Below are 21707 nucleotides of genomic sequence, written 5' to 3' on the forward strand. Positions count from 1 at the left end.
GGCAAGAAAGAAAACAAAAAGACATAAAGACAAAGCACATTAGCAAAAATTGAAGACAAGAATACAAAAAATTATCATTGCACAATAACACAATGACGGGATGTACAAGTACCGATCAAAATTAAACTAATTAATGATTTACAAAGCCAAATAAAAGAAATCTTTAAACGTAATTAAAATGATAAACAACGTCAGTACCAATAATCTATACTTCAAGACAATCAATCGCGTATTATTTGTGAGGTTGATACGGAATATTTTAGCAACAAGTTCTCGGTATCTTCCGATGAACTATTTTAGAAAAAGGACGAGACGTTATTTGACTTTAGCTTTGGTCATCACCTTTCTGCTCCGACACTGGTGACGATTTATGAATTCTGTTTAGCAGCTGTAAGCTTAAGCTATTGAATGCCGAATGAGTTTATCCCATATGAAGTCGATATATTGCTACAAACCCACTGGTAAAGTAAGATTTTAATCCAGAGTGTGGAAAGTATCTCACGGACTACACTGTTAAGTGGTTTGCAGGGAGATCTATTGCGAGGCATACTTCTTGTTCTTTTACCTGATTTTTCCGGTTATATGCCACGTTTTCCGGTTATTCGGCACATAATTAATACGTTAATTTCAATCCTGGTATCTATGATGAGTTTACTTCCTATTTTATTTGATCTAATTCTGAATACTAGTATGCATAAAACTGGATTTACGTAAACATGGTAAATAAGATATAATCAGGTCAGAGGGCGAGTATTTTTTATTTTAGTCAACGCGAGAACGGTTCAACTGTTTATGTTATATGACGCATTGTGTAGTTGTGTTTTGTAAATCTTTTGATTAAGTGCTATTATATCATTGTGAGTTTTTATAAGTATATCGTTGTTTTGTCATAAAAAAAAAATTATGACACGATGAGGCACATGTTGTTATAAATTTCCAATCGTAATGTCGGTAACTCTTTCTCTAGCTGTACACCATTCTTCATGATGTATTTGTGTAGATTTGGTGCTTGCTGAATTAATTTTACGATACAGTTACAGTGTGAGTAATGTCGTCGCCAACGTAAAATATCATTTTCCGTGACCTGAAACTGTGCTATTTTGGTGAAAGATTCATTCTAATTATTAGCTTGAAATCGATCATATGGACTCATAGTCAGACTATCAGCCTGCTTGATACTACGTCATCGCATGCAAACTCCTATATTGGTGAACTCCTACTTCCTTTAAATATAAATATTTATTACATACAATCTACCAATGGCTGTCATGTTTGTCTGTTTTTGTGTTTTGTTACCTAACTTGCCTTTATGTGACTAGTGGGGGCAGGTAATTGTTACATAAAATATTTACAGTTTACGCTTGTTCGCAGAGTTCCAAGCCATGTATCCGTTTCTAAATGTCAACAAAGAAATAAGTAAATTATCCACATGTGAATTAATATAAGTATCTTTAAAACCAGAAGCAATACATGCTTTGAAAATTTACATCACAATTCGAATCGGACGTCTAATTATGTTTCATCTTTGAACTGGAAAAGCCTTTCAAATATGCGGAAAAAATAGTTACATATCAAAAAGTTAGTTGTTTTAAGATGTATTACATTTTTTTAGATTTCCTGTGGTATTTTTTTAATCTACCATGCTGATTTTGCATTATTTTAGTTTAAATACAACAAGTAATTAACAATTTATTCTTTATGGAGGAAGATTATGAAAAGATATTTTGTTGGAAAATTTGGTGAATTTTCCACAGAAACATTATATACTAGTATATAAATATATCAATTCACACAATAGAAATAGAAGCATGAGAGGCAGGGTGTTTTGTTTAGTGATGTGGGCCATTGCAGTATTAGGTAAGACCTTTTGTTTTTCTTTTTTCTTCACTTCCTGCAACGAAAACCATAACATTTTGAAATTCGACTCAAACAAATAGAGTTTTTGCTTGCAGGCCTTTCGTTCATTTATAGGTTAGCAATTTTTATAGAATTACTGAAAAATGAGAAGCAATCTTGACAAAACAGAAATATTCACATAATTGATAATCTTATGCTAAATAATAGTATTATACATTGGAGGTCAGATTAAACTCGCTTTTGGATTTTATTTGAATCAAGATTAGGAACAGTGCGGTGAAAACAAAATCGTACTAAAAACAAAAAGTCAATGTAGTTTTGTTTAGATTACTGACACACGAATGGATAAATAAGGTAAAACATTAATTCGATTTTGTGTAATTAAATAGGTGATTCCATAAAGTAAAACAAATACAAGATTCACGTCTTCTGTTAAGCAAAATCGAAGGAATTAAAGGAAATATCTGAAATTTGTTGTAAAATGTATGTTTTATCGATATCTTTACGTGTTCAATCTATTAACAATTTGGTGCTGGTTGATTTGTTCAGAATTCCAGCGTTTAAAGTTTGACCTACGCTTGTTGGCCGTCATTGATCGTGAAGCCCCGTCTTTATGATTTTCTTTGAGTTGTTTTGTTCCTTTCTCACCGACGTTTACGCTTAACTGTAGTCATTTGAAAACAGACACATTGTATGGGCCGAATGTCCGAAATTCTTTTATGTATTTCTTCATAATGAATCAGTCTGCCGTGTATTGCCATATTATTACGTCACCGAAAATGAACTGTTCTATTAGCACACTCCTCCTTCTTTCAAAATGTCAATGTTTGTTACATGTATTTAGCTAAAAAGCAGAAAATACTATGTTGATGTCATTGATTCGCATTGACCAGTGGTTGTCTTTCTAGTCTGTTTTTATTGCTGTTATATATGGTGCGTTTGTTTAGGTGACTTGGGATACTTAGTATATACAGTAACTAATTACCTTTTTACACTTCTTCACAAAGATCTAATGAATTAAGAAACATGTTCTTCCGTTTCCGAAATAAGTAAATTATCTGCATGTGAATTAATATAAGTATCTTTAAACCAGAAAAAGGCTGTGGTATTCAGTACGTAGGTGAAACTGGACGATATTTATCTAAACGCACTCAAGAACATCTGTATCGTTTTAAAAGACCCAATAAATTTAAAAGTATCATGTATCAACACCTTAAGAAGCACAATCATCATTTTAAATATTTAGCAGTTCAACCTTTAGAAGTAGTAAATAAGCAGCCTGATGAATCTCATTCAGAGTTTGTACGATCACGGAAAATAATTGAATTAAATTAGATTAAAAAATTACAGACAGTCTACCCTCTCGGTCTTAATGATAATATCATGGGAATTGAAAATATATCAAGAACCGATTCCGTTAACATTTTGGATATAGTTTCTAAACCTGTTCGTAAAAGCCGTTCTCGCGGTCGTAGAAACAATCGCAATCAAAGAAAATTTCGGACCAATCATACCAATATTTCGGACTTAATTTCTATTTCAAAAAACAACGGCAGACATTATCTGTTAACAAAGCTCTGTTCATTACCGGTTAATAGGTTAAATAAAATTTTGGAGGATTGCAACACAATTTCATATAGCAGTCCTAAGTATGAAATAGTTCAAATTATTATGGCATATTGTAATTCTAAACTATTTCCCAAAATTGATCGCCCTGAAGATCATAAAAAACATTTTATTAAAATAAAGTATGTCAATAAGGGTTTTGATTTTGTAAATAGTGTCGGTATATTTAACGACCATTTTGTTAAAGAACAAAGTCCTGGATATTTTGACAATACTGAGCTCCCTCTTATTTGTTATATTTACAAGAAATCTACCCGGAAATTTGTGTTTAATTATAACCAATTGTGTAAAGATGTTAATATCAGTGAAAATATACCTACTTCATGTAATTGTAGTAATTCCGAATGCATTTATGGACCCATTTCCAATGTTATAACAGAAGATCTTAACATACGCACATTTAAAATTCAGTTCAAAAGAAGTCTGAGTCTGATGTCAGAAGATGTAACCAAAGAAAATAAACAAAATGACAATAATACATAAATAGCAACAGACTACTAGCAGTTAACTGACATGCCAGCTCCAGACTTCAATCAAACTGATTGAAAGATTATGATTTCATCATATGAACATCAGACACAACCCTTCCCGTAAGGGATTTAGTATCATACCATCATAACATATATGAGAGGAACAAAACCCGTGTCATGCCAACAACTGGTTTTTTAATAAATGTGTTTAGTTCCGATGTAAAGACCCTATAAGTGAATCAATATTAACGCCAAAATATGCAATCTTTAATGACCTGACAACAGTATCGTAACTATATCCCTTCTTAATAAGTCTATTTTTAAAAAAGGTTTTGATAGTTTCTGAGGTGAATACTGACATTTTTGTGCTTTATAAAGAATATTTCCATACAAAAATGGATGTGAAATACCTGAATGTATAAGAAGTCCTCATGTTGAGCTATATTTACGAATGATGTCCTTATACCGATGATAAAATTTAGTAAATGTTTTGACTAGTTTGTGATATCGAATACCCTGGTGTAATAATTTTCCGTAATACATAAATTTCTCTCGTTCAAATCTAAAACATTGTTACATACACGAGCGAATCGTACAAGTTGATATATATAAACACCGTACGATGGTGACAAGGGAACGTCACCATCTAAAAATGGATAATTAACGATAGGAAATGAAAAATCATCTCTTTTATCATAAATTTTAGTATTAAGCTTTCCGTTAGTGATATAGATATCAAGATCGAGGAAAGGGCAGTGGACATTGTTAATATTAGCTTTATCAAATGCATGTAAGCTCTTTCAAGAGCATTTCAGTTATAAGGATTTCCTGTACAATCTTTGTTAAACAGCCATTATTTTATTAAAATACAAAATCTTTAATCTAGAAATGAAAGCATGTTTTGAAAATTTGCATCAATTCAAATCGAACATATAGTTGCATTTCATCTTAAATCGGAATAAGCTATTCATATATGAGGAAAAACTAGTCCCATTTCAAATGCTAGTTAGCTGTTTCAATAGCATTCAGTTATAAGGATTTCCTGTGCAATCTTTGTTTAACAGCCATGATGATCTTGCATTATTTAATTAGAATACAAAATCTTTAATCTAGAAATGAAAGCATGTTTCGAAAATTTGCATCAATTCAAATTGAACATAAAGTTGCATTTTTCTTAAATCTGAATAAGCTATTCATATGTGAGGAAAAACTAGTCCCATTTCAAATGCTAGTATGCTTTTCAAGAGCATTCAGTTATAAGGATTCCCGGTGCAATCTTTGTTTAACAGCCATGATGATCTTGTATTATTTGATTAGAATACAAAATCTTTAATTTAGAAATAAAAGCATGTTTCGAAAATTGGCATCAATTCAAATTGAACATATAGTTGCATTTCATTTTAAATCGGAATAAGCTATTCATATATGAGGAAAAACTAGTCCCATTTCAAGTGCTAGTAAGCTGTTTCAATAGCATTCAGTTATAAGGATTTCCTGTGCAATCTTTGTTTAACAGCCATGATGAACTTGTATTATTTAGTTAGAATACAAAATATTTAATCTAGTAATAAAAGCATGTTTCGAAAATTTGCATCAATTCAAATTGAACATATAATTGCATTTAATCTTAGATCTGAATAAGCTATTCATATATGAGGAAAAACTAATCCTATATCATATGCAAGTAACCTGTTTCAATAGCATTTCAGTTATAAGGATATCCTGTACAATCTTTGTTTAACAGCCATGGTGATCTTGCATTATTTTATTTTGAATAAAAATTTCTAAACAAATAAAGAACAATTTATTCTTTATGGAAAAGATTATGAGAGAATGATTTGTCTGGACATTTTGTGAATTTTCTCCTTGTGAAACATTCGATATATATCATTTAACATAATCAGGCAAATATAATTATCCTTCGCTTTAAAAACAGGAGAGTGATGTTCATTGTGTTCCGTTTATTCATGTGGGATATTGCAGTATTAGGTAAGACCAAGGAGGTATATAACCTCCTTGGTAAGACCATTATTTGATTGTTTCTTAACGTCATGCAATTTTAAACATAAAATGTTGAAACTCGCTTCTAACAAAAGAATTATCTCTTTGTAGGTTTTTCATATTCTAAATATTTAAAAATATCTAGATATTAAGTAAGCTATCTCCAAATATGGAGAGATTATTAGTTACATAGTGTGCTAGTGACCTAATACGGTATATATGGGGTCAGTAAATTCCATATGGGGTGAGAGCGAAGCTCGAATCCCCATATGGAATTTACTGACCCCATATATACCGTATTAGGTCACTAGCACACTATGTAACGAATTTATCTTACCGACTATTTTTACGTGTGAAATTTAAACCTATCAAAATGAGCAAGTCCTCAATACTGTTAGCATTAAGAAACTACTTCCATTGATCCAACAAAAACAGAAACTAACAATAACAACTTGTGAGGGTTAAATGTGTTATATGAATTTATTTCAATCTTAATCATCAATTTTTTCGTCTGTTGAAACCTTTACGATTTTTTTCTCAGTACCGTTTTGTTTTTATAAAGGGACGTAACACCACTACTAACCGTGTATGAAATAAGCCCCGCCTCCCTACTACCTTATATGGAATATAAAGGGACGTAACTCCACTACTAACCGTGTATGAGATAAGCCCCGCCTCCCTACTAACCTAATATCAAATATACACGGTCTCCACGAGGGCGCTTTTAACCAATGACATTCCTAGAAATGTATAGGAGGTAAGATAAGTATCATTACCTTTAAATTACAAGACCAATTTCACTTATTAATAGTTGTGTTAAGACACTTAGTAAACACCCTTTAAACATTGTCCGTTTGGTTTAATTTCTAGTCACATTATATGTAGTTGAAAATAAAATCAAAATTTAATTATCTCATAATGAAATTGACCTCCGCTGGTGGCCATTTTCCTTTTCCGATCGCCACTTAAGTAAAACATCGACTACTAAAAAGATTTTAAACGGATTTTTAAAATGACACTTTTTTGGGGGTGGTACCTGCGTCAACGTCAGGGTGTTTACTGCACAGATGGCATTCCAGGCTTAATGATTTGAGGCGGGAAAAAACTCTCTAAAGTTTATTTCAGGTACTTAACAAAGTTTAGACTTCATTCAATGGAACTCCATATTATCACTGATTTATACTTCTCGGCATTACATGTATACATATTTTATACCACATGATTTCCAATGGTAGTTACAACTACAGCTTCACGTATTCATATTTTACTCCTCAGGATTTTCCATGAAAATTACAACTACAGATCATGGACAACTAGATGGACTTTTCAATCCTAACATAACCTTATATTATACAAGACTCTCAGCGTATGGAATCGTTCCTTCCAGCGGACAATATATAGTAGTCGATGTAAAATCATGTGGCAATGCATTTGTTTTGCTCTCAGCATCTCAAAATCTAGTTTCGGATAATTTTTACGAGTTAGGCTTCGATGTTTTGTCTGGTTTTAACTTCGTATTCCGCAGAAAATCTGGAACTTTATATAACTATATATCCAATAAAACGATTTATGGACACAAGTTGTTAAACTGTGTTGAATATCGGCGATTTTGGATAAGTTGGAATTCTGGTGACATTCGCGTAGGGAAAGGTAATGCAGTAAATTTAAAGGGGTTCTATCAATGGAGAGATCCGAATCCTATATCAATTGAAGGAGTGGGAATAATGTCATTACACAACGGAACGACGGCAGACTGGAAATTTAATAATAGCAGTAGCAGTAAGTGTTGTTTTTTTTAATAAATTAGGCGATAATGAATTTATCTTTTTGATTTTAAGACCTAATCACAACACCAGTCCAACTCTTTCTATTTAAAGGAAATCTTCAATTTTCGAATAAATATGATCTAGTTTGAATTCGATATAAAATAAACAGATTAGTTAATTAATTGTGGGTGTTTAATGCCACGTTCAACATGTATTGCTAGAAACCAAACAAAAAACATCTAACAAGGATTGATTGTTCGCTCTTAACTGGTCAAATTCTTGACAATCACAAAATTTTAACAACTTAAAATGTATACATATTGCTGTAATCTACAAAGTTGTTGTTTAATGATTTTGTTGCACATGCTATGTTTCGTCAATAAATTTTTATCCATTTTCAGTAGAAGCTAATGGGCGATACACTAAATGTGGGGATCGTGCAGATATGCAGTCAGTGGCAACATTGAAAGTCAAACATAGATTTGCATGTACAGTAAAATGTAACACGCATGACAATTGCATTGGATACAGTTATAACAATAAAACAACGGACTGTGTACTTATTGCAAGGAATCAGATGATTAAGTTGATTGATGATAACGACTGGGTGTTTTATATAAAATGCATAGAGGGAGCACACAGATGCATTAATTGCGGATAACAGTAAACAAACACAAAGTTGACGGAACAATTTTCATAATCTACGTATCGTTTTCTGCTTTATATTTCATTTTCCAAATCAGCTTAGTTTGTGTCGTTTTCAAAATCAAAACAGCTTCGCTATTTCTAAAAATGTGGCAAATGCGAAATTCCTTACATTTTACTGTAAAACGGAACCGAACTTAACAGATAAACTGGTAACCTCCAAGCAATGTTCAAAGCTCGTTAACTGACTTGTCAATTCTCCAAGTTTGAAATGGCATTATGCTGTTTAAAAGCGGTCTGACAGCTTACACGAATTACAATTATGTGTTTTATATTGATCAGACTGATTATGGGAGTTCCACGTTGATTTGGAAATTTTTAGAAATGTGAAGTTCATAGAACTCTGAAGCGTGATGGTTCTTTGACCCATGTTGGTTAAACACCGAAGTACGAATTTGATCATGCTGCAATGCGATGTTGGCATTGTGACAATACCTGTTGAAAGCTATCGATGGTGCGTTGATGGTAACAGTGAAGTGTATTGGATTGCATAAACTATATTTTCAATGTTTTTTTTCCATATTTTCAATGTTTACATGTCGAAATCTCATAAATCTCATAAAAATCGGTCATAAATAACGTAGAATATTTTTTTTTTATTTAAATTTTAGTTGAAATGATTTCTTAAGATTAAACTCCCGTTTGTCCAATACATGTATCTTCATGTATGTGTTTGTTCGAGTTTTCAGACTTTTTGAAAGGCTCTTTCTCTGTCTTTTTACAACTTATGCATTTTATACAAAACAAAAATTTTATTTTATAATTGATTAAAGTTTATTTTTCATTCAATGTTACTACTAGTTCGTGTAGTTATACATTATTCAACTGCAAACGAAAATACTTCCGAAATTTATAGTAATTAACATCTCGGAAGATCTCCTTTGAAAAGCTAAAGACACTTACATGTCAGATCGTTGTACCTCGGATTCTAATCTATAAAGTTTAGTTTTTTTAGATTTGCGTGAAAACTTTTGTCCATAAGAAATTATTCCTAGGCTGAGTAAGCCCCTCCCCCTTTCCCCCGTATCTATATTAAAGTTTTCGCAAATTTACAGATCTAACATTGTTGGGTTGATGTTTAGACGAGTTGTGTGTATATATATATATATATATAGACCAATTCACAAAATCAAAATAGAAGCATGAGAGGCAGGGTGTTTTGTTTAATGATGTGGGCTATTGCAGTATTAGGTAAGACCTTTTTTCCATTTTTCTTCACTTATTGAAATGAAAACCATAAAAGTTTGAAACTGGACTTCTTTGAATGCCTTTCTTTCATTCATAAATTATCTCTGGTATACAGTTTTTTTTTTAGACTTTTTGAAAAATAAGAAGCAAACTCGACAAAACAGAAATTTTCACATAATTGATAATAGTATGGCAAATGAACGTATTACCCATTGGAGGTCAGACTAAACTCGCTTATGGATTTTATTTGAATGAAGATAAGAAACAGTGCAGAGAAAATAAAATCGTACTAAAAGCAAAAAGTCATTGTAGTTTTGTTCAGATTACTGACACACGAAGAAAAAGAATAGGTAAAACAATAAGTCGATTTTGTGTAATTAAATAGGTGATTCCATTAAGTAAAACAATTACAAGATTCGCGTCTTCTGTTAAGCATAATCGAAGTAATTGAAGGCAATATCTGAAATTTGTTGTAAAATGTATCTTTACGTGTTCAATCTATTTAGAATTTGGTGCTGGTTGATTTGTTCAGAATCCCAGCGTTTAAAGTTTGACCTACGCTTGTTGGCCGTCATTGATCGTGAAGCCCCGTCTTTATGATTTTCCTTGAGTTGTGTTGTTCCTTTCTCACCGACGTTTACGCTCAACTGTAGTCATTTGAAAACAGACACATTGTATGGGCCGAATGTACGAAATCCTTCTTCATAATGAATCAGTCCGCCGTGTATTGCCATATTATTACGTCACCGAAAATGAACTGTTCTATTAGAACACTCCTCCTTCTTTCACAATGTAAATGTTTATTACATGTACGGAACTAAACAGCAGAAAGTACTAAGTCGATGTCATTGATTCGCATCGACCACTGGATGTCTTTGTTTTTTGTTTTATTGCTGTTACCTATGTTGCGTTTGTGTGACGTGGGGTAATTTGTATATACTTATATTAACATTTTACACCTCTTCACAAAGATCCAATGAATTACAGGATCTTCCGTTTCCGAATGTCGACAAAGCAAATAAGTAAATTATCTACATGTGAATTAATAAAAGTATCTTTAAACCAGAAAAAAAGCATGTTTCGAAAATCAACATCAAGTTGCATTTCATCTTAGATCTGAATAAGCTATTCATATATGAGGAAAAACTAGTCCTATATCATATGCAAGTAAGCTGTTTCAAGAGCATTTCAGTTATAAGGATTTCCTTACAATCTTTGTTTAACAGTCACGGTGTTCTTGCATTATTTTATTTTGATTAAAACATCTTTAATACAGAAATAAAAGGATGTATGGAAAATTTGCATCAATTCAAATTGAACATAAAGTTGCATTTCATCTTAAATCTGAATAAGCTATATATTCATGTATGAGGAAAAACTAGTCCCATTTCAAATGCTAGTAATCTGTTTCAAGAGCATTCAGTTATAAGGATTTCCTGTGCAATCTTTGTTTAACAGCCATGTGATCTTGCATTATTTTATTTTGAATACAAAATCTCTATATAAGCCAATAAAGAACAATGTATTCTTTATGGAAAAGATTATTAGAGGATGATTTGTCGGAACATTTTGTGAAACATTCGATATATATCATTTCACACCATCAGGCAGATATAATTATCCTTCGGCTTCAAAACAGGAGAATGAGGTTCATTGTGTTCCGTTTAGTCATATGGGATATTGCAGTATTAGGTAAGACCATTTTCACTGTTTCTTAACGTCGTGCAATTTTAAACACAAAATGTTGATGAAACTCGCTTCTAACAAAAGATTTATCTCTAAGTAGGCTTTTCATATCCTAAATATTTCAAAATTTCTTGATATTAAGTATGCAAATATGGAGAGATGTCTCATTACCTTCAAATTACAGACCGATTGCACTTATTAGTTGTGTTAAAACACTTAGTAAATACATGTTCCTTTGAAACATTGTTTGTTTTGTTTTACACCACATTATGTGTACTTGACAATAAAATCAAAATCTAATTATCTATTAAGATTTTTAACAGATTTTCAAAATAACATGTGTGTGTGGTACTTGCGTCAACGTAAGTGTTCACTAGCACAGATGGCATTCCAGGCTTATTGTTTTGAAGTGGGGGAAAAAACAAAGTTTAGACTCCATTCAATGGAACTCCATATTATCACTGATTATACTTCTCGTCATTACATGTATACATATTTTATAACAAATGATTTCCGATGGAAATTCCAGCGACAGCTTTCACGTATAAATATTTTATTCCACAGGATTTCCCATGGAAATTACAACTACAGATCATGGACAACTATATGGTCTTGAAGATCCTACCATATTCTTATATTATACAAAACTTTCAGCTTATGGAATCGTTCCTTCAAGCGGACAATATATAATAGTCAATATTAAGTCATGTGGCGATGCATTTGTTTTGCTCTCAGCATCTCCAAATCTAGTTTCGGAAATTTTTTATGAGTTTGGCTTCGGAGTTTCGTCAGGTCTTATATTCTCATTCCGCAGAAAATCTGGTGGTTCTTCAAATACATACAATGAACAGAGTGGACACAATTTGTTAAACTGTATTGAATATCGGCCATTTTGGATTAGTTGGAATTCTGGTGACATCCGCGTAGGAAAAGGTAATGCAATAAATTCTGGGAGGTTCTATCAATGGAAAGATCCAAATCCTATATCAATTGAAGGAGTCGGAATAATGTCAGTACACTACGGATCGACTGCAGACTGGAAATTTAATAATAGCGGTAACAGTAAGTTTGTTTTTCATATAAATTCATAGGCGAAAACACTAAATTTTAACAACTTAAAAAATTATACATTTTAATTTTATATACAAAGATGTTGATTTTAAAGATTGAAAAAAAAGATTTTGTTGCATATGCTATGATTCATCATTAATTTATATCCATTTTCAGTCGAGGCTAATGGGCGATACACTAAATGTGGGGATCGTGCCGATATGCAGTCAGTGGCAACATGGAAAGTCAAACATAGATTTGCATGTACAGTAAAATGTAACACACATGGCAATTGCATTGGATACAGCTACAACAATAAAACAACGGACTGTGTACTTATTGCAGGGAATCAGATGATTACGTCAATTGATGATAATGACTGGGTGTTTTATATAAAATGCTTAGAAGGAGCACATAGATGCATTTATTGCGGATAAAAGTAAACAAACACAAAGTTGACTTAACAATTTAATAATCTGCGTAGCTTTTTCCCGCTTCAAATTTTTTTTCAAATCAGCTTAGTTTTTGTCATTTTCAAAATATCAACACGTGCTTTGCTATTTCTAAAAATGTGGCAAATGCGAAACTCCTTATATTTTACAGTAAAATGGAACTGAACTTTACAAATTAACTGGTAACCTACAATCATTGTTCTAAGCTCGTTTACTGACTTGTCAATTCTCCAAGTTTGAAAAGGCATTATGCTATTTAAAAGCGGTATGACAGCTTACACGAATTACAATTATATGTTTTATATTGATCAGACTGATTATCGGAGTTTCACGTTGATTTTTAAACTTCTAGAAATGTGAAGTTTATAGAACTCTGAAGCGTGATGGTGCTTTGATCCATGTTGGTTAAACACCGAAGTGCGTATTTGATCACGCTGCAATACGATGGTGGCATAGTGACGATACCTGTTTAAAGTTATGCGTTGATGGTAACACTAAAGTGTATTGGGTTGCATAAACTATATTTTCCATGTTTTTCCATATTTTTCCATCTTTACATGTCGAAGTCAACTTCTTTGTTAGAAGCAGCTTTTCATGTTTTAAGGTAATCATCATGAATGCAACCCGTTTTAATAGTTCAGTAAAAAAAAAATCAAGAGTCGTAAAAAGGTCAAAGGTAGATCAACTCAATAAAGATAACCATTGGCGTGAACAAAGAAAACACCCACATTATTTACTTACAGTTGTATACTAGTATACAGTAAACAAAAACATTCAATATTTTTGTTAGAATATTTGTAAAATCTCTCGTCGCGATAAACCCTTTTTTAGTTACAACATATTTATTTATAGTGGATTGGGAAACAAGTTATTGCAATTTATATCAAACCCTTTCCACCTTGCGGGTGCGAGTGCTGCCTTGTAGCGGCATTAGCCTCCTCTTTTCCGAAATCTACCAGGGTGTATTTTACGTGCAAGAGATAAGACGTTATTTTCTAATGAGGTGAAAACGAATGCAAATTTTTACATTTTTGTTTTATAAGAATGCAGAGCAAACTGTTCTAAAAAAAATATTTGTGTTAACCTCATCGGAAAATAAAAATGAGCCTGAATCATATTTTGACAAAATAAAAACAAAAACTTGAAACATTTCTATACATCTTATGGTATTTATTTCATAAAAATCGGTCATAAATAACGTAGCATTTTTTTTTTTTATTACTGGATTTTAGTTGAAATGATTTTTTAAGATTAAACTCCCGTTTGTCCAATACATTTTATCTTCATGCATGTGTTTGTTTGAGTTTTCAGACTTTTTGGAAGGCTCTTTCTCTGTGTTTTAGCACTTATGCTTTTTTATACAAAACAAAAATTTTATTCTATAATTGTTTAAAATTTATTTTTCATTCAATGTCATCTACTAGTTCGTGTAGTTACTAATTAATTAATTATACATTATACACGGCAAACGAAAATACTTTCGAAATTTATAGTAATTAACATCTCGGAAGATCTCCTTTGAAAAGCTAAAGACACTTACATGTCAGACCGTTGTACCTCGGATTCTAATCTATAAAGGTTTTTTTTAAATTTGCGTGAAAACTTTTGTCCATAAGAAATTATTCCTAGGCTGAGTAAGCCCCTCCCCTCCCCTTTCCCCCGCATCTATATAAAGGGTCGATTATTGATGTGTGTGGTTTTGTTTTAACTGAGTGTTATTTTGATTCACCAGACCTTTTTTGAAGGAACATTTTCCAGCAAAATGTTAACTGCCTAGACGGAAAAGTATTCATATAAAAGACGTCATTTTGCAGAAACGTTTAATTGACGCCCTTGGAAATAATGGCTAGACATAGGGAATGCTTTCTTAAAAAAAATTAAAGGTCAAGATATTTGTGAAAACAGCCGACTCATTTAGTTTTGTAGGAACTTATAGTGTGTTGGCTTAAAATATGTTAATTTTGTATTATAAATGCACAATTTCTATTAATATCACATATTTCAACTTAGGAATTGGAAAAAAATAACGTTTGGACATAGTGGATAGTGTAATTTATTAAAATTCTACTTTATGAAATAGTTTGTTTTACATTTGAAACTTTAAAATTCTTGGGTTTGTTCAGAACTTTCTATTGAGTATAGTTTTGATACGATTTGATTATATTATAGTGATATTAATCAAATTCGAAATTTAGATTTACTTCCTCATAACACATAAAGACGGGTTCCTCTGCTGAATATTTCGTTGAGGACTTGCTTCAAATTTCAACCAACGCCAAAAAATCGGGTACGACGTCAGAATATAATTCTAGGTTGATGTACAAAATTTCGCAGATTAATGTTCAAAATTACAACGGATCATAGGAAAAAGCTTTTTATTCAATCTGAAAATGTTGCGCCAGACAAGGATTAATACCGTAAAAGTGAGTTTTGTGTGATCAATAAACTAAATGTAGGGTACAAAAATGTATATAATTTAAAAGTTAAAATAAGAAAAGGACGTCAAGGCCTTTCTGTGGATATATGCATGTTGATGGAATTTTTGTTGTATATGCGAATGATTGCTGTACTTAAATCATATTATTATATAATTTTAATCCGAACGCACTACCGTGCGTAACGTCTATGATAACTGATAAATTATAGCTATCAATTAAACAATTACTAAATAAATTAAAATTGGCTCATCATTCATCCATATGTGTCAGATATAAATACATATTCGTCTAACGGGATCAAAATGTACAGAGAAAACTCGTGCTCATGCATGGACCATTTGTTCAGAGCATACGCAGCGGGAAAAGATAATGGAAGAATCGGAAAAGTCCAAGAGACGACGAGCAACATCCGAATGTCAACGACGTTGTCCAGCTGAGGTACCTTGGCGACGTTCAGTAGAGTTGTCGCTTTAGTAGTAAAGAAGACGTGTATAGTGGAACTTAAAAAAAATCAAAAAAATAAACTATTCATAAAAATGGAGAATATTTCAATTTCAAGACTTGACTTAATCTTGAAGCAGTTTATTAGGTATGTATTTAGTTGTCATTATTTTGTGGATATTAACTTTATAAGTTTGTATTTTATTATACTGTTCTTCAAAGACTAAAAGCGATAAAAAAATGAACGTAGTTTGGCATGGTTTTCGAAGAAAAATGTACCAGAGGCTTCAGACAAGATTATAATGTTTTACTCGCTCGAAAATAAAAAAAAATTAGTATTATTGATAGTTTTACAGCTTTTCTTCAGTATAACTTTATTTTATTTATCACCAATTATTGATTATGATAATTATTTTCGTTTAGAATTGACCAGTATAAATGGTACTGTAGGCTTCTGAAGGAATATGCAATGGAAGCATTTACAGAGCTTTAAAACTGCTCTCGCGAAACGTCAATAAATCGACGGCGCCTTCACTCCCGTTGTAAAAAAAAAGCCAGAATTGGTAGCTACGACGTACCCATACAGATACAGATACAGATACAGTAAATGGAATGCCAGCACCAATATATGTAGCGAAGAGAATGGCATATTCCCAGGAAAATGACAATTTCGGTATTCTTGTTTATCATTGTAAGGTTACAAATATTGTTTCGAATCTAATAAGTTAATAATTTTCACCTTAGAGCATATATCTTTGAAATAATTCAAATATAATGAATTCGAAATGTGACCAAAAAAAGTATAAGTGATGATGAAATTGAGAATGGAAATGGGAAATGTGTCTTGAGAGACAACAACCCGACCATAGAATAGACAACAGCAGAAGGTCACCAATAGGATTTCAATGCAGCGAGAAATTCCTACACCCTTAAATTTAACATTTTTGAGCCTTTATGGCTAAAACCCGTTTGTAGTACTAAAGAAATTGTCCGTCTTATGTTTGGAATCACTTAACTTATATATTTATTTGTATGCTCATATATGATTTGGAGATGATTTCTAATCTTTGATTGTATAAACATAGTTTTTCTTTGGCTATCCACACTGATGTGTGTCCACACTTGTTCAGTTCATTGTATAAAGATCTATAAAATAAAGATAAAGAAAAAGAAACAGAAACAGAACATTGCTATAATTGAATATGTAGACAGCTCTGCAGTCTTTAAAATTATTTCATATCTTTTGTTTGGACTCTGGATTATTGATAGCTTGTGTATGTATATTTGAGGAATGACTGTAATATTTTTTCTGTCTATGAAGAAATAACATAAAAAATTTGGTGCACACTGAATAACCCGTGTATGTTATTTCGATTAGACAGAAAAAATATTACAGTCATTTCTTATCATTTAATTCTAAATTACATTTTAAACCGTAGAAAACCATGAAAAAACGTTGATGACGTCACGGTCACATGACAAAATTATGTCTATGGGCTGATAACAAAATAATGTCAGCCAATCAGAAGACGCGTTACATCCAAAATAAAATTATTATATATTATTATTTGACAGTTATGGTTGAAATGAAGGACTTGTTGGTGCCACTTTGTAATACCGCCTATCTTCTACACTGTCAGACACCAGAAATTGCTGACATGAAAGAAAAGAAACCAGACTTTGACGTGACGTGAGTACATGTGTAAGATGGATATACACCACAAATGGTATATTGTTAACGTGTTTGATTGAATATTATTTGATGTTATATATTAGCTAGCTTAAATGTTGTCAGAACTTTGCTTTAACAACACATTCAAGAAAAATATTTCAAATAATATAAAAAAAAATTAGATACTGATCGCAAAATATCATTGAAATCACCAAATTATTCTAACCCGCATTTCATTTTTCTTTCAGATTTGATACTAGTATTTGTCAAGATATTACAAACATGGAGAAGGAAGTGGGTCGTAAAATAAGGAGTCATATCATATGTCTTGAAGGACTCAGGGCTTTACAGAAAGTAAGTTACAAGAACTATACATGTAAATAAAATTAAAAAAATGAAAACACTAGACTGGACATAGTACGATTATATATTCGGTCATTATAAAACATTAAATGATTACATTTATAGTTTTTAAGCAAGTTGTCATCATTTAACTAACTCACCTTTAAAAAATGGACTTATGATCAGTATTGAGGAATCTGACACTTTATCGGAAATTTTTAAATGTATCATAAAGAGAAATATTGTGGGAAAAAAGTCCTGATGATGACGTCATCAAAACGAGCTTGGAAAATGTAATTGAAATTGCAATGTTTTTTAATATGCATGTAGTAAATATTTTAATGGAAACCTTTATTTCTTAAACTTATTTACAGTGTTTGATTTTTATTCTTCAAGGATTGTTGGTCCTGGGAAAAAAACGCCTGAAACACAGGAATAATAGATTGGACACTTTCTTGAAGAAAAACACAGATGAAGGACAAGCTGTTACTAATAAACGTCAACGCAAATATGATAAGCTACTATTAAAGCAAAGTGAGGCAGCAAAACGTTACAGAGCTATAATACTGGTTTGCTTCCAAGAAAAAATGGAAGATGAGAAGAAACTGAGGACTGCTATTTTGCAGGTAAAATGTGTTTAATATGCTCTAAACTATGTCCATCAATTTTCTGTTCACAGATAACGTTATTTTTCTTTAATGACTGATGGAAATCCTATTTATTCAGGTTGTCAAAATGAACACCAGACAATGAATTTAGTGTTGCCATTTAAAATTTGTTGTGCAAGTTTTTACTTACTACTTGTAAAAAATAAAATTTTAGTTACTAGTAACTAATCAAAGTTCAAAGGCGAAAGCAAAATCGTTAGTAAACCTTGACTCGTATTGACTTAGTGGAGGATCTTTAGGATAAATTCTTCCGTTATTCCACTGTCTGTACCAGTGCTATCGAAGAGGGATTTGGAAGGAGATGGAGGCCATCGAAAACAAATGCCAATAATTAATGGACCTGCAGCAGTCAACACACATTTTTGGCCAGAAGGAGCCTAACCAACTATTTGTTGCAATTCTTGTTCGTTAGTTACTATCAGGTTTCTTAGGTTATATTTATCATTTTTTTTGTTTGCAAATCACACATTTTCAAACTCATTATTTTCTTATAGAAAGTGGCTTCCATCCGAGAAAAATTGTCATCTGCCATGAAAGAAAGCTTATCCCATGTCTACAGTGACATGATACAGGCTGCATACATGGCAAAGGAACAAGACGGGTATGAACTTTCATTGTTTTTGTAATAATTTCCTCTAGAATAGTATGTGACAGTGGTAGAACTCATCTTATATTGATCTATATCTAGTATGCTTAAATATCTTGTTTAATAGTTGAATGTATTGCCCAATGGACAAATGTCTCAACTCGATGATTTCTATGAACCGTTAAACATATCAGGTCACTCTACAATGTTGCTTGACATAAATTTAAAGAGTACAATAGAATCAGTAAGACCTCCAGTTTTATGCGTGGAACTGTAAATAAATTTGATCTTATGCGATGATTTTTTTTTTCCAGATTTAACTTGGTTGATCAACAACTAACAGTAGTTAACATTGATGGCATCGTTGAGAAGTTATATGAGATAACATCAGCCACCTACAACACACCAGTACCTGAGGTTTGTATACTTCAAGTAAGACTCCGCGGAGTACTTATCTTTACATAAACATTATCATTCACACAGATACAAAGTAAGTTCAATAACGTCCGCATTTTTTTTTAAATAGGCGGATCCAGGGGGCTGGGGCCCCAACACCCTCTTTTTGTGGGAAACACATCAAATTCTTACAAAACTTTAACTGTAAAATAACTTCTATACTTATGTAATTTTCTCATCAGTTTTCAGTTGGAATGGAAGATAATTTGCAAGATTTGTTTTGTAGGATTTTATCCAAGCCACTGGATCCGACGAAAAGTTATCCGAGATATACTACAAGGAGTGTGATTATGAAGTACTGGGAATGAAAAATGGTATTTCAGAAAATCAAAGACTGAGAAAAAATCTTTGTTTGACAAAACGGAGAGTCGTAAAGGTAACTCTTCTTTCTTGTATATTTACAATATTTTTGGTTTTGGTTTTATTTATATCTTATGTATATGTTAGATTGTAAGTAACTGTTAATGAAGATAATTCGTCCAAATATTTCGAACTGTCGTTTAAGAGTAACTACATATGAAATTTACATAGTAGTATATGTTGGTTGTTATAACCAGATGAATACAGCTAGATTTAAAGTGCAGAGATATTCAAGCTGTTCAAAGAGAGTAAACATTTCAACTACAATTTAGTTTCATTTATTTAATATTTCATTTTAATTATTTTAGAAGGCTGTTTCTTCCACATAAATGGCGGAATTCGAACAAATCTAGTAACACGTGATGAAAAAAGAAGAGGGATTATCAACATCAAAACAGGTTGAAGGACGCCTCCGGGTGCGGGAATTTCTCGCTACATTGAAGACCTTTTGGTGACCCTCTGCTGTTGTTTTTTATTTGGTCGGGTTGTTGTCACTTTGACACATTCCCCATTTCTATTCTCAAATTTATTGTTAAGTATTTACCATCAGGATGGAATGCTCCAACCGAACGATTTTGAATTATATCCCGAACAAAATCGAATTGTTAAATCATTTTTTTTTAAAACTGAGAAAGAATTGTTCAGTTCTGATCACACAAATTACCTATAATAGCATCTTGATTCTTCTTACAGAAGAATACGCCATAAAAAAAACACAATCTTTTTTTAGTTCAATATGCAGAACCAAGAGTTTGGAAAAAAAATTGAGAATGGAAATGGGGAATGTGCCAAAGAGACAACAACCCGACCATAGAAAAAAACAACAGCAGAAGGTCACCTACATTTGAAGTAAAATTAATCAACGATTTTCCTCCTTTTAGGTTAAAGATTGCCAAATTATAAATCATGTAAGATTAAGAAGATTTGGTAAATATATAAGAAGATGTGTTATATGTATTTTGAAGGAGATGTGGTATATAAGTAAGGAGATGTGGCATGATTGCCAATTTTACAACTCTAATTACTTTATGCTTGTCAGTAAATGAACATTTTAGTTTGAAGTATGCATCTTATGGTTTTTTTTTTTTATTACAACAGGTTACCAAGTCAAATTAAAGTTGTCTTTAATGAACGAAAAGATTGGTTTTGGTTGGGTTAGACAAAATACACTCTTTAGACGGAAGACATGGGGGTTTTATTTCCTGACATCAGAAGATTTAACAACAACATCAACAATAGATGTGCCATCAGTATCATCACTAAAAGCTATTCCAACAATTGAATTTACCGACTGTTCTGACGATTTTAGAGGACAGGGGGATAATCCATGTGTTATAGCCGAGGAAAACGATAAGCACGAAAACACAGAAAAGAAAGAACAAGAAGATGCAGTTGTAGTGCCTATGATCGAGAAAAGTATTGCTTAATGTATTCACGAGATTAAAAAATATTGGTAGTTTGAATAGGAAAAAAACAATTATAAGCCACACGAATGTTTAAATTGAACATATAATTTTTAATTTTAATTAATCTAATAAAATATTGAAAAAAAGAACGATTGCGTTACTGTTAATGTAATCTTAGATTTACATATAAGAATTAGGAGATGTGATACGATTGTCAATGAGACAGCAGTTGGACCAAAGAATCAACCAAAGACCAAAGGACAATGATGTAAACAACAACAGATCAATGTACGCTTTCAACAATTAGAAAACGCATACCGTAACCGTATACTAGTATAGTAAGCAAAACAAGACCGTACCATCTTCAACAGCAAGCAAAATCATTCCGCATAGTATGCAATAAAAGGGCAAAAATAAGAATCTCCGGCAACAAGCGTTCAAAGCACAGTTAGCATGGTTAGTATCTTTGATTTTTTTGTCTCTGTTCAATATGTAGTTTTTTTTTTTAAAGTATAAGGCAAAAATGAGTTTCCGACA

At 32.0% G+C, this 21707-nt stretch overlaps 1 protein-coding gene across 1 annotated transcript; it reads left to right on the top strand.

Moving 5' to 3' along the window:
• Window positions 1-15442: 15442 nt before the first annotated feature.
• Window positions 15443-20853, top strand: LOC139521866 (uncharacterized). Its single transcript, XM_071315527.1, has 9 exons — window positions 15443-15828; window positions 16104-16353; window positions 17256-17370; window positions 17601-17706; window positions 18091-18320; window positions 18857-18963; window positions 19263-19380; window positions 19631-19780; window positions 20073-20853. The coding sequence occupies exons 5-9, from the start codon at window positions 18282-18284 to the stop codon at window positions 20091-20093; spliced, it is 435 nt and encodes a 144-aa protein (XP_071171628.1). The 5' UTR covers window positions 15443-15828; window positions 16104-16353; window positions 17256-17370; window positions 17601-17706; window positions 18091-18281; the 3' UTR covers window positions 20094-20853.
• The last annotated feature ends 854 nt before the right edge of the window (window positions 20854-21707 follow it).

Source organism: Mytilus edulis, chromosome 4, assembly GCF_963676685.1.
Source record: "Mytilus edulis chromosome 4, xbMytEdul2.2, whole genome shotgun sequence".
NCBI lineage: Eukaryota > Metazoa > Mollusca > Bivalvia > Mytilida > Mytilidae > Mytilus > Mytilus edulis.

Excerpts from the sequence above, each read along its gene's own strand:
- LOC139521866 (XM_071315527.1), top strand. The coding sequence starts at position 18,282 with ATGGAAGATGAGAAGAAACTGAGGACTGCTATTTTGCAG. Across the intron at positions 18,964-19,262 it reads ATGGCAAAGGAACAAGACGG|ATTTAACTTGGTTGATCAAC; the intron begins GTATGAACTTTC and ends TTTTTTTTCCAG. Across the intron at positions 19,781-20,072 it reads CAAAACGGAGAGTCGTAAAG|AAGGCTGTTTCTTCCACATA; the intron begins GTAACTCTTCTT and ends TAATTATTTTAG.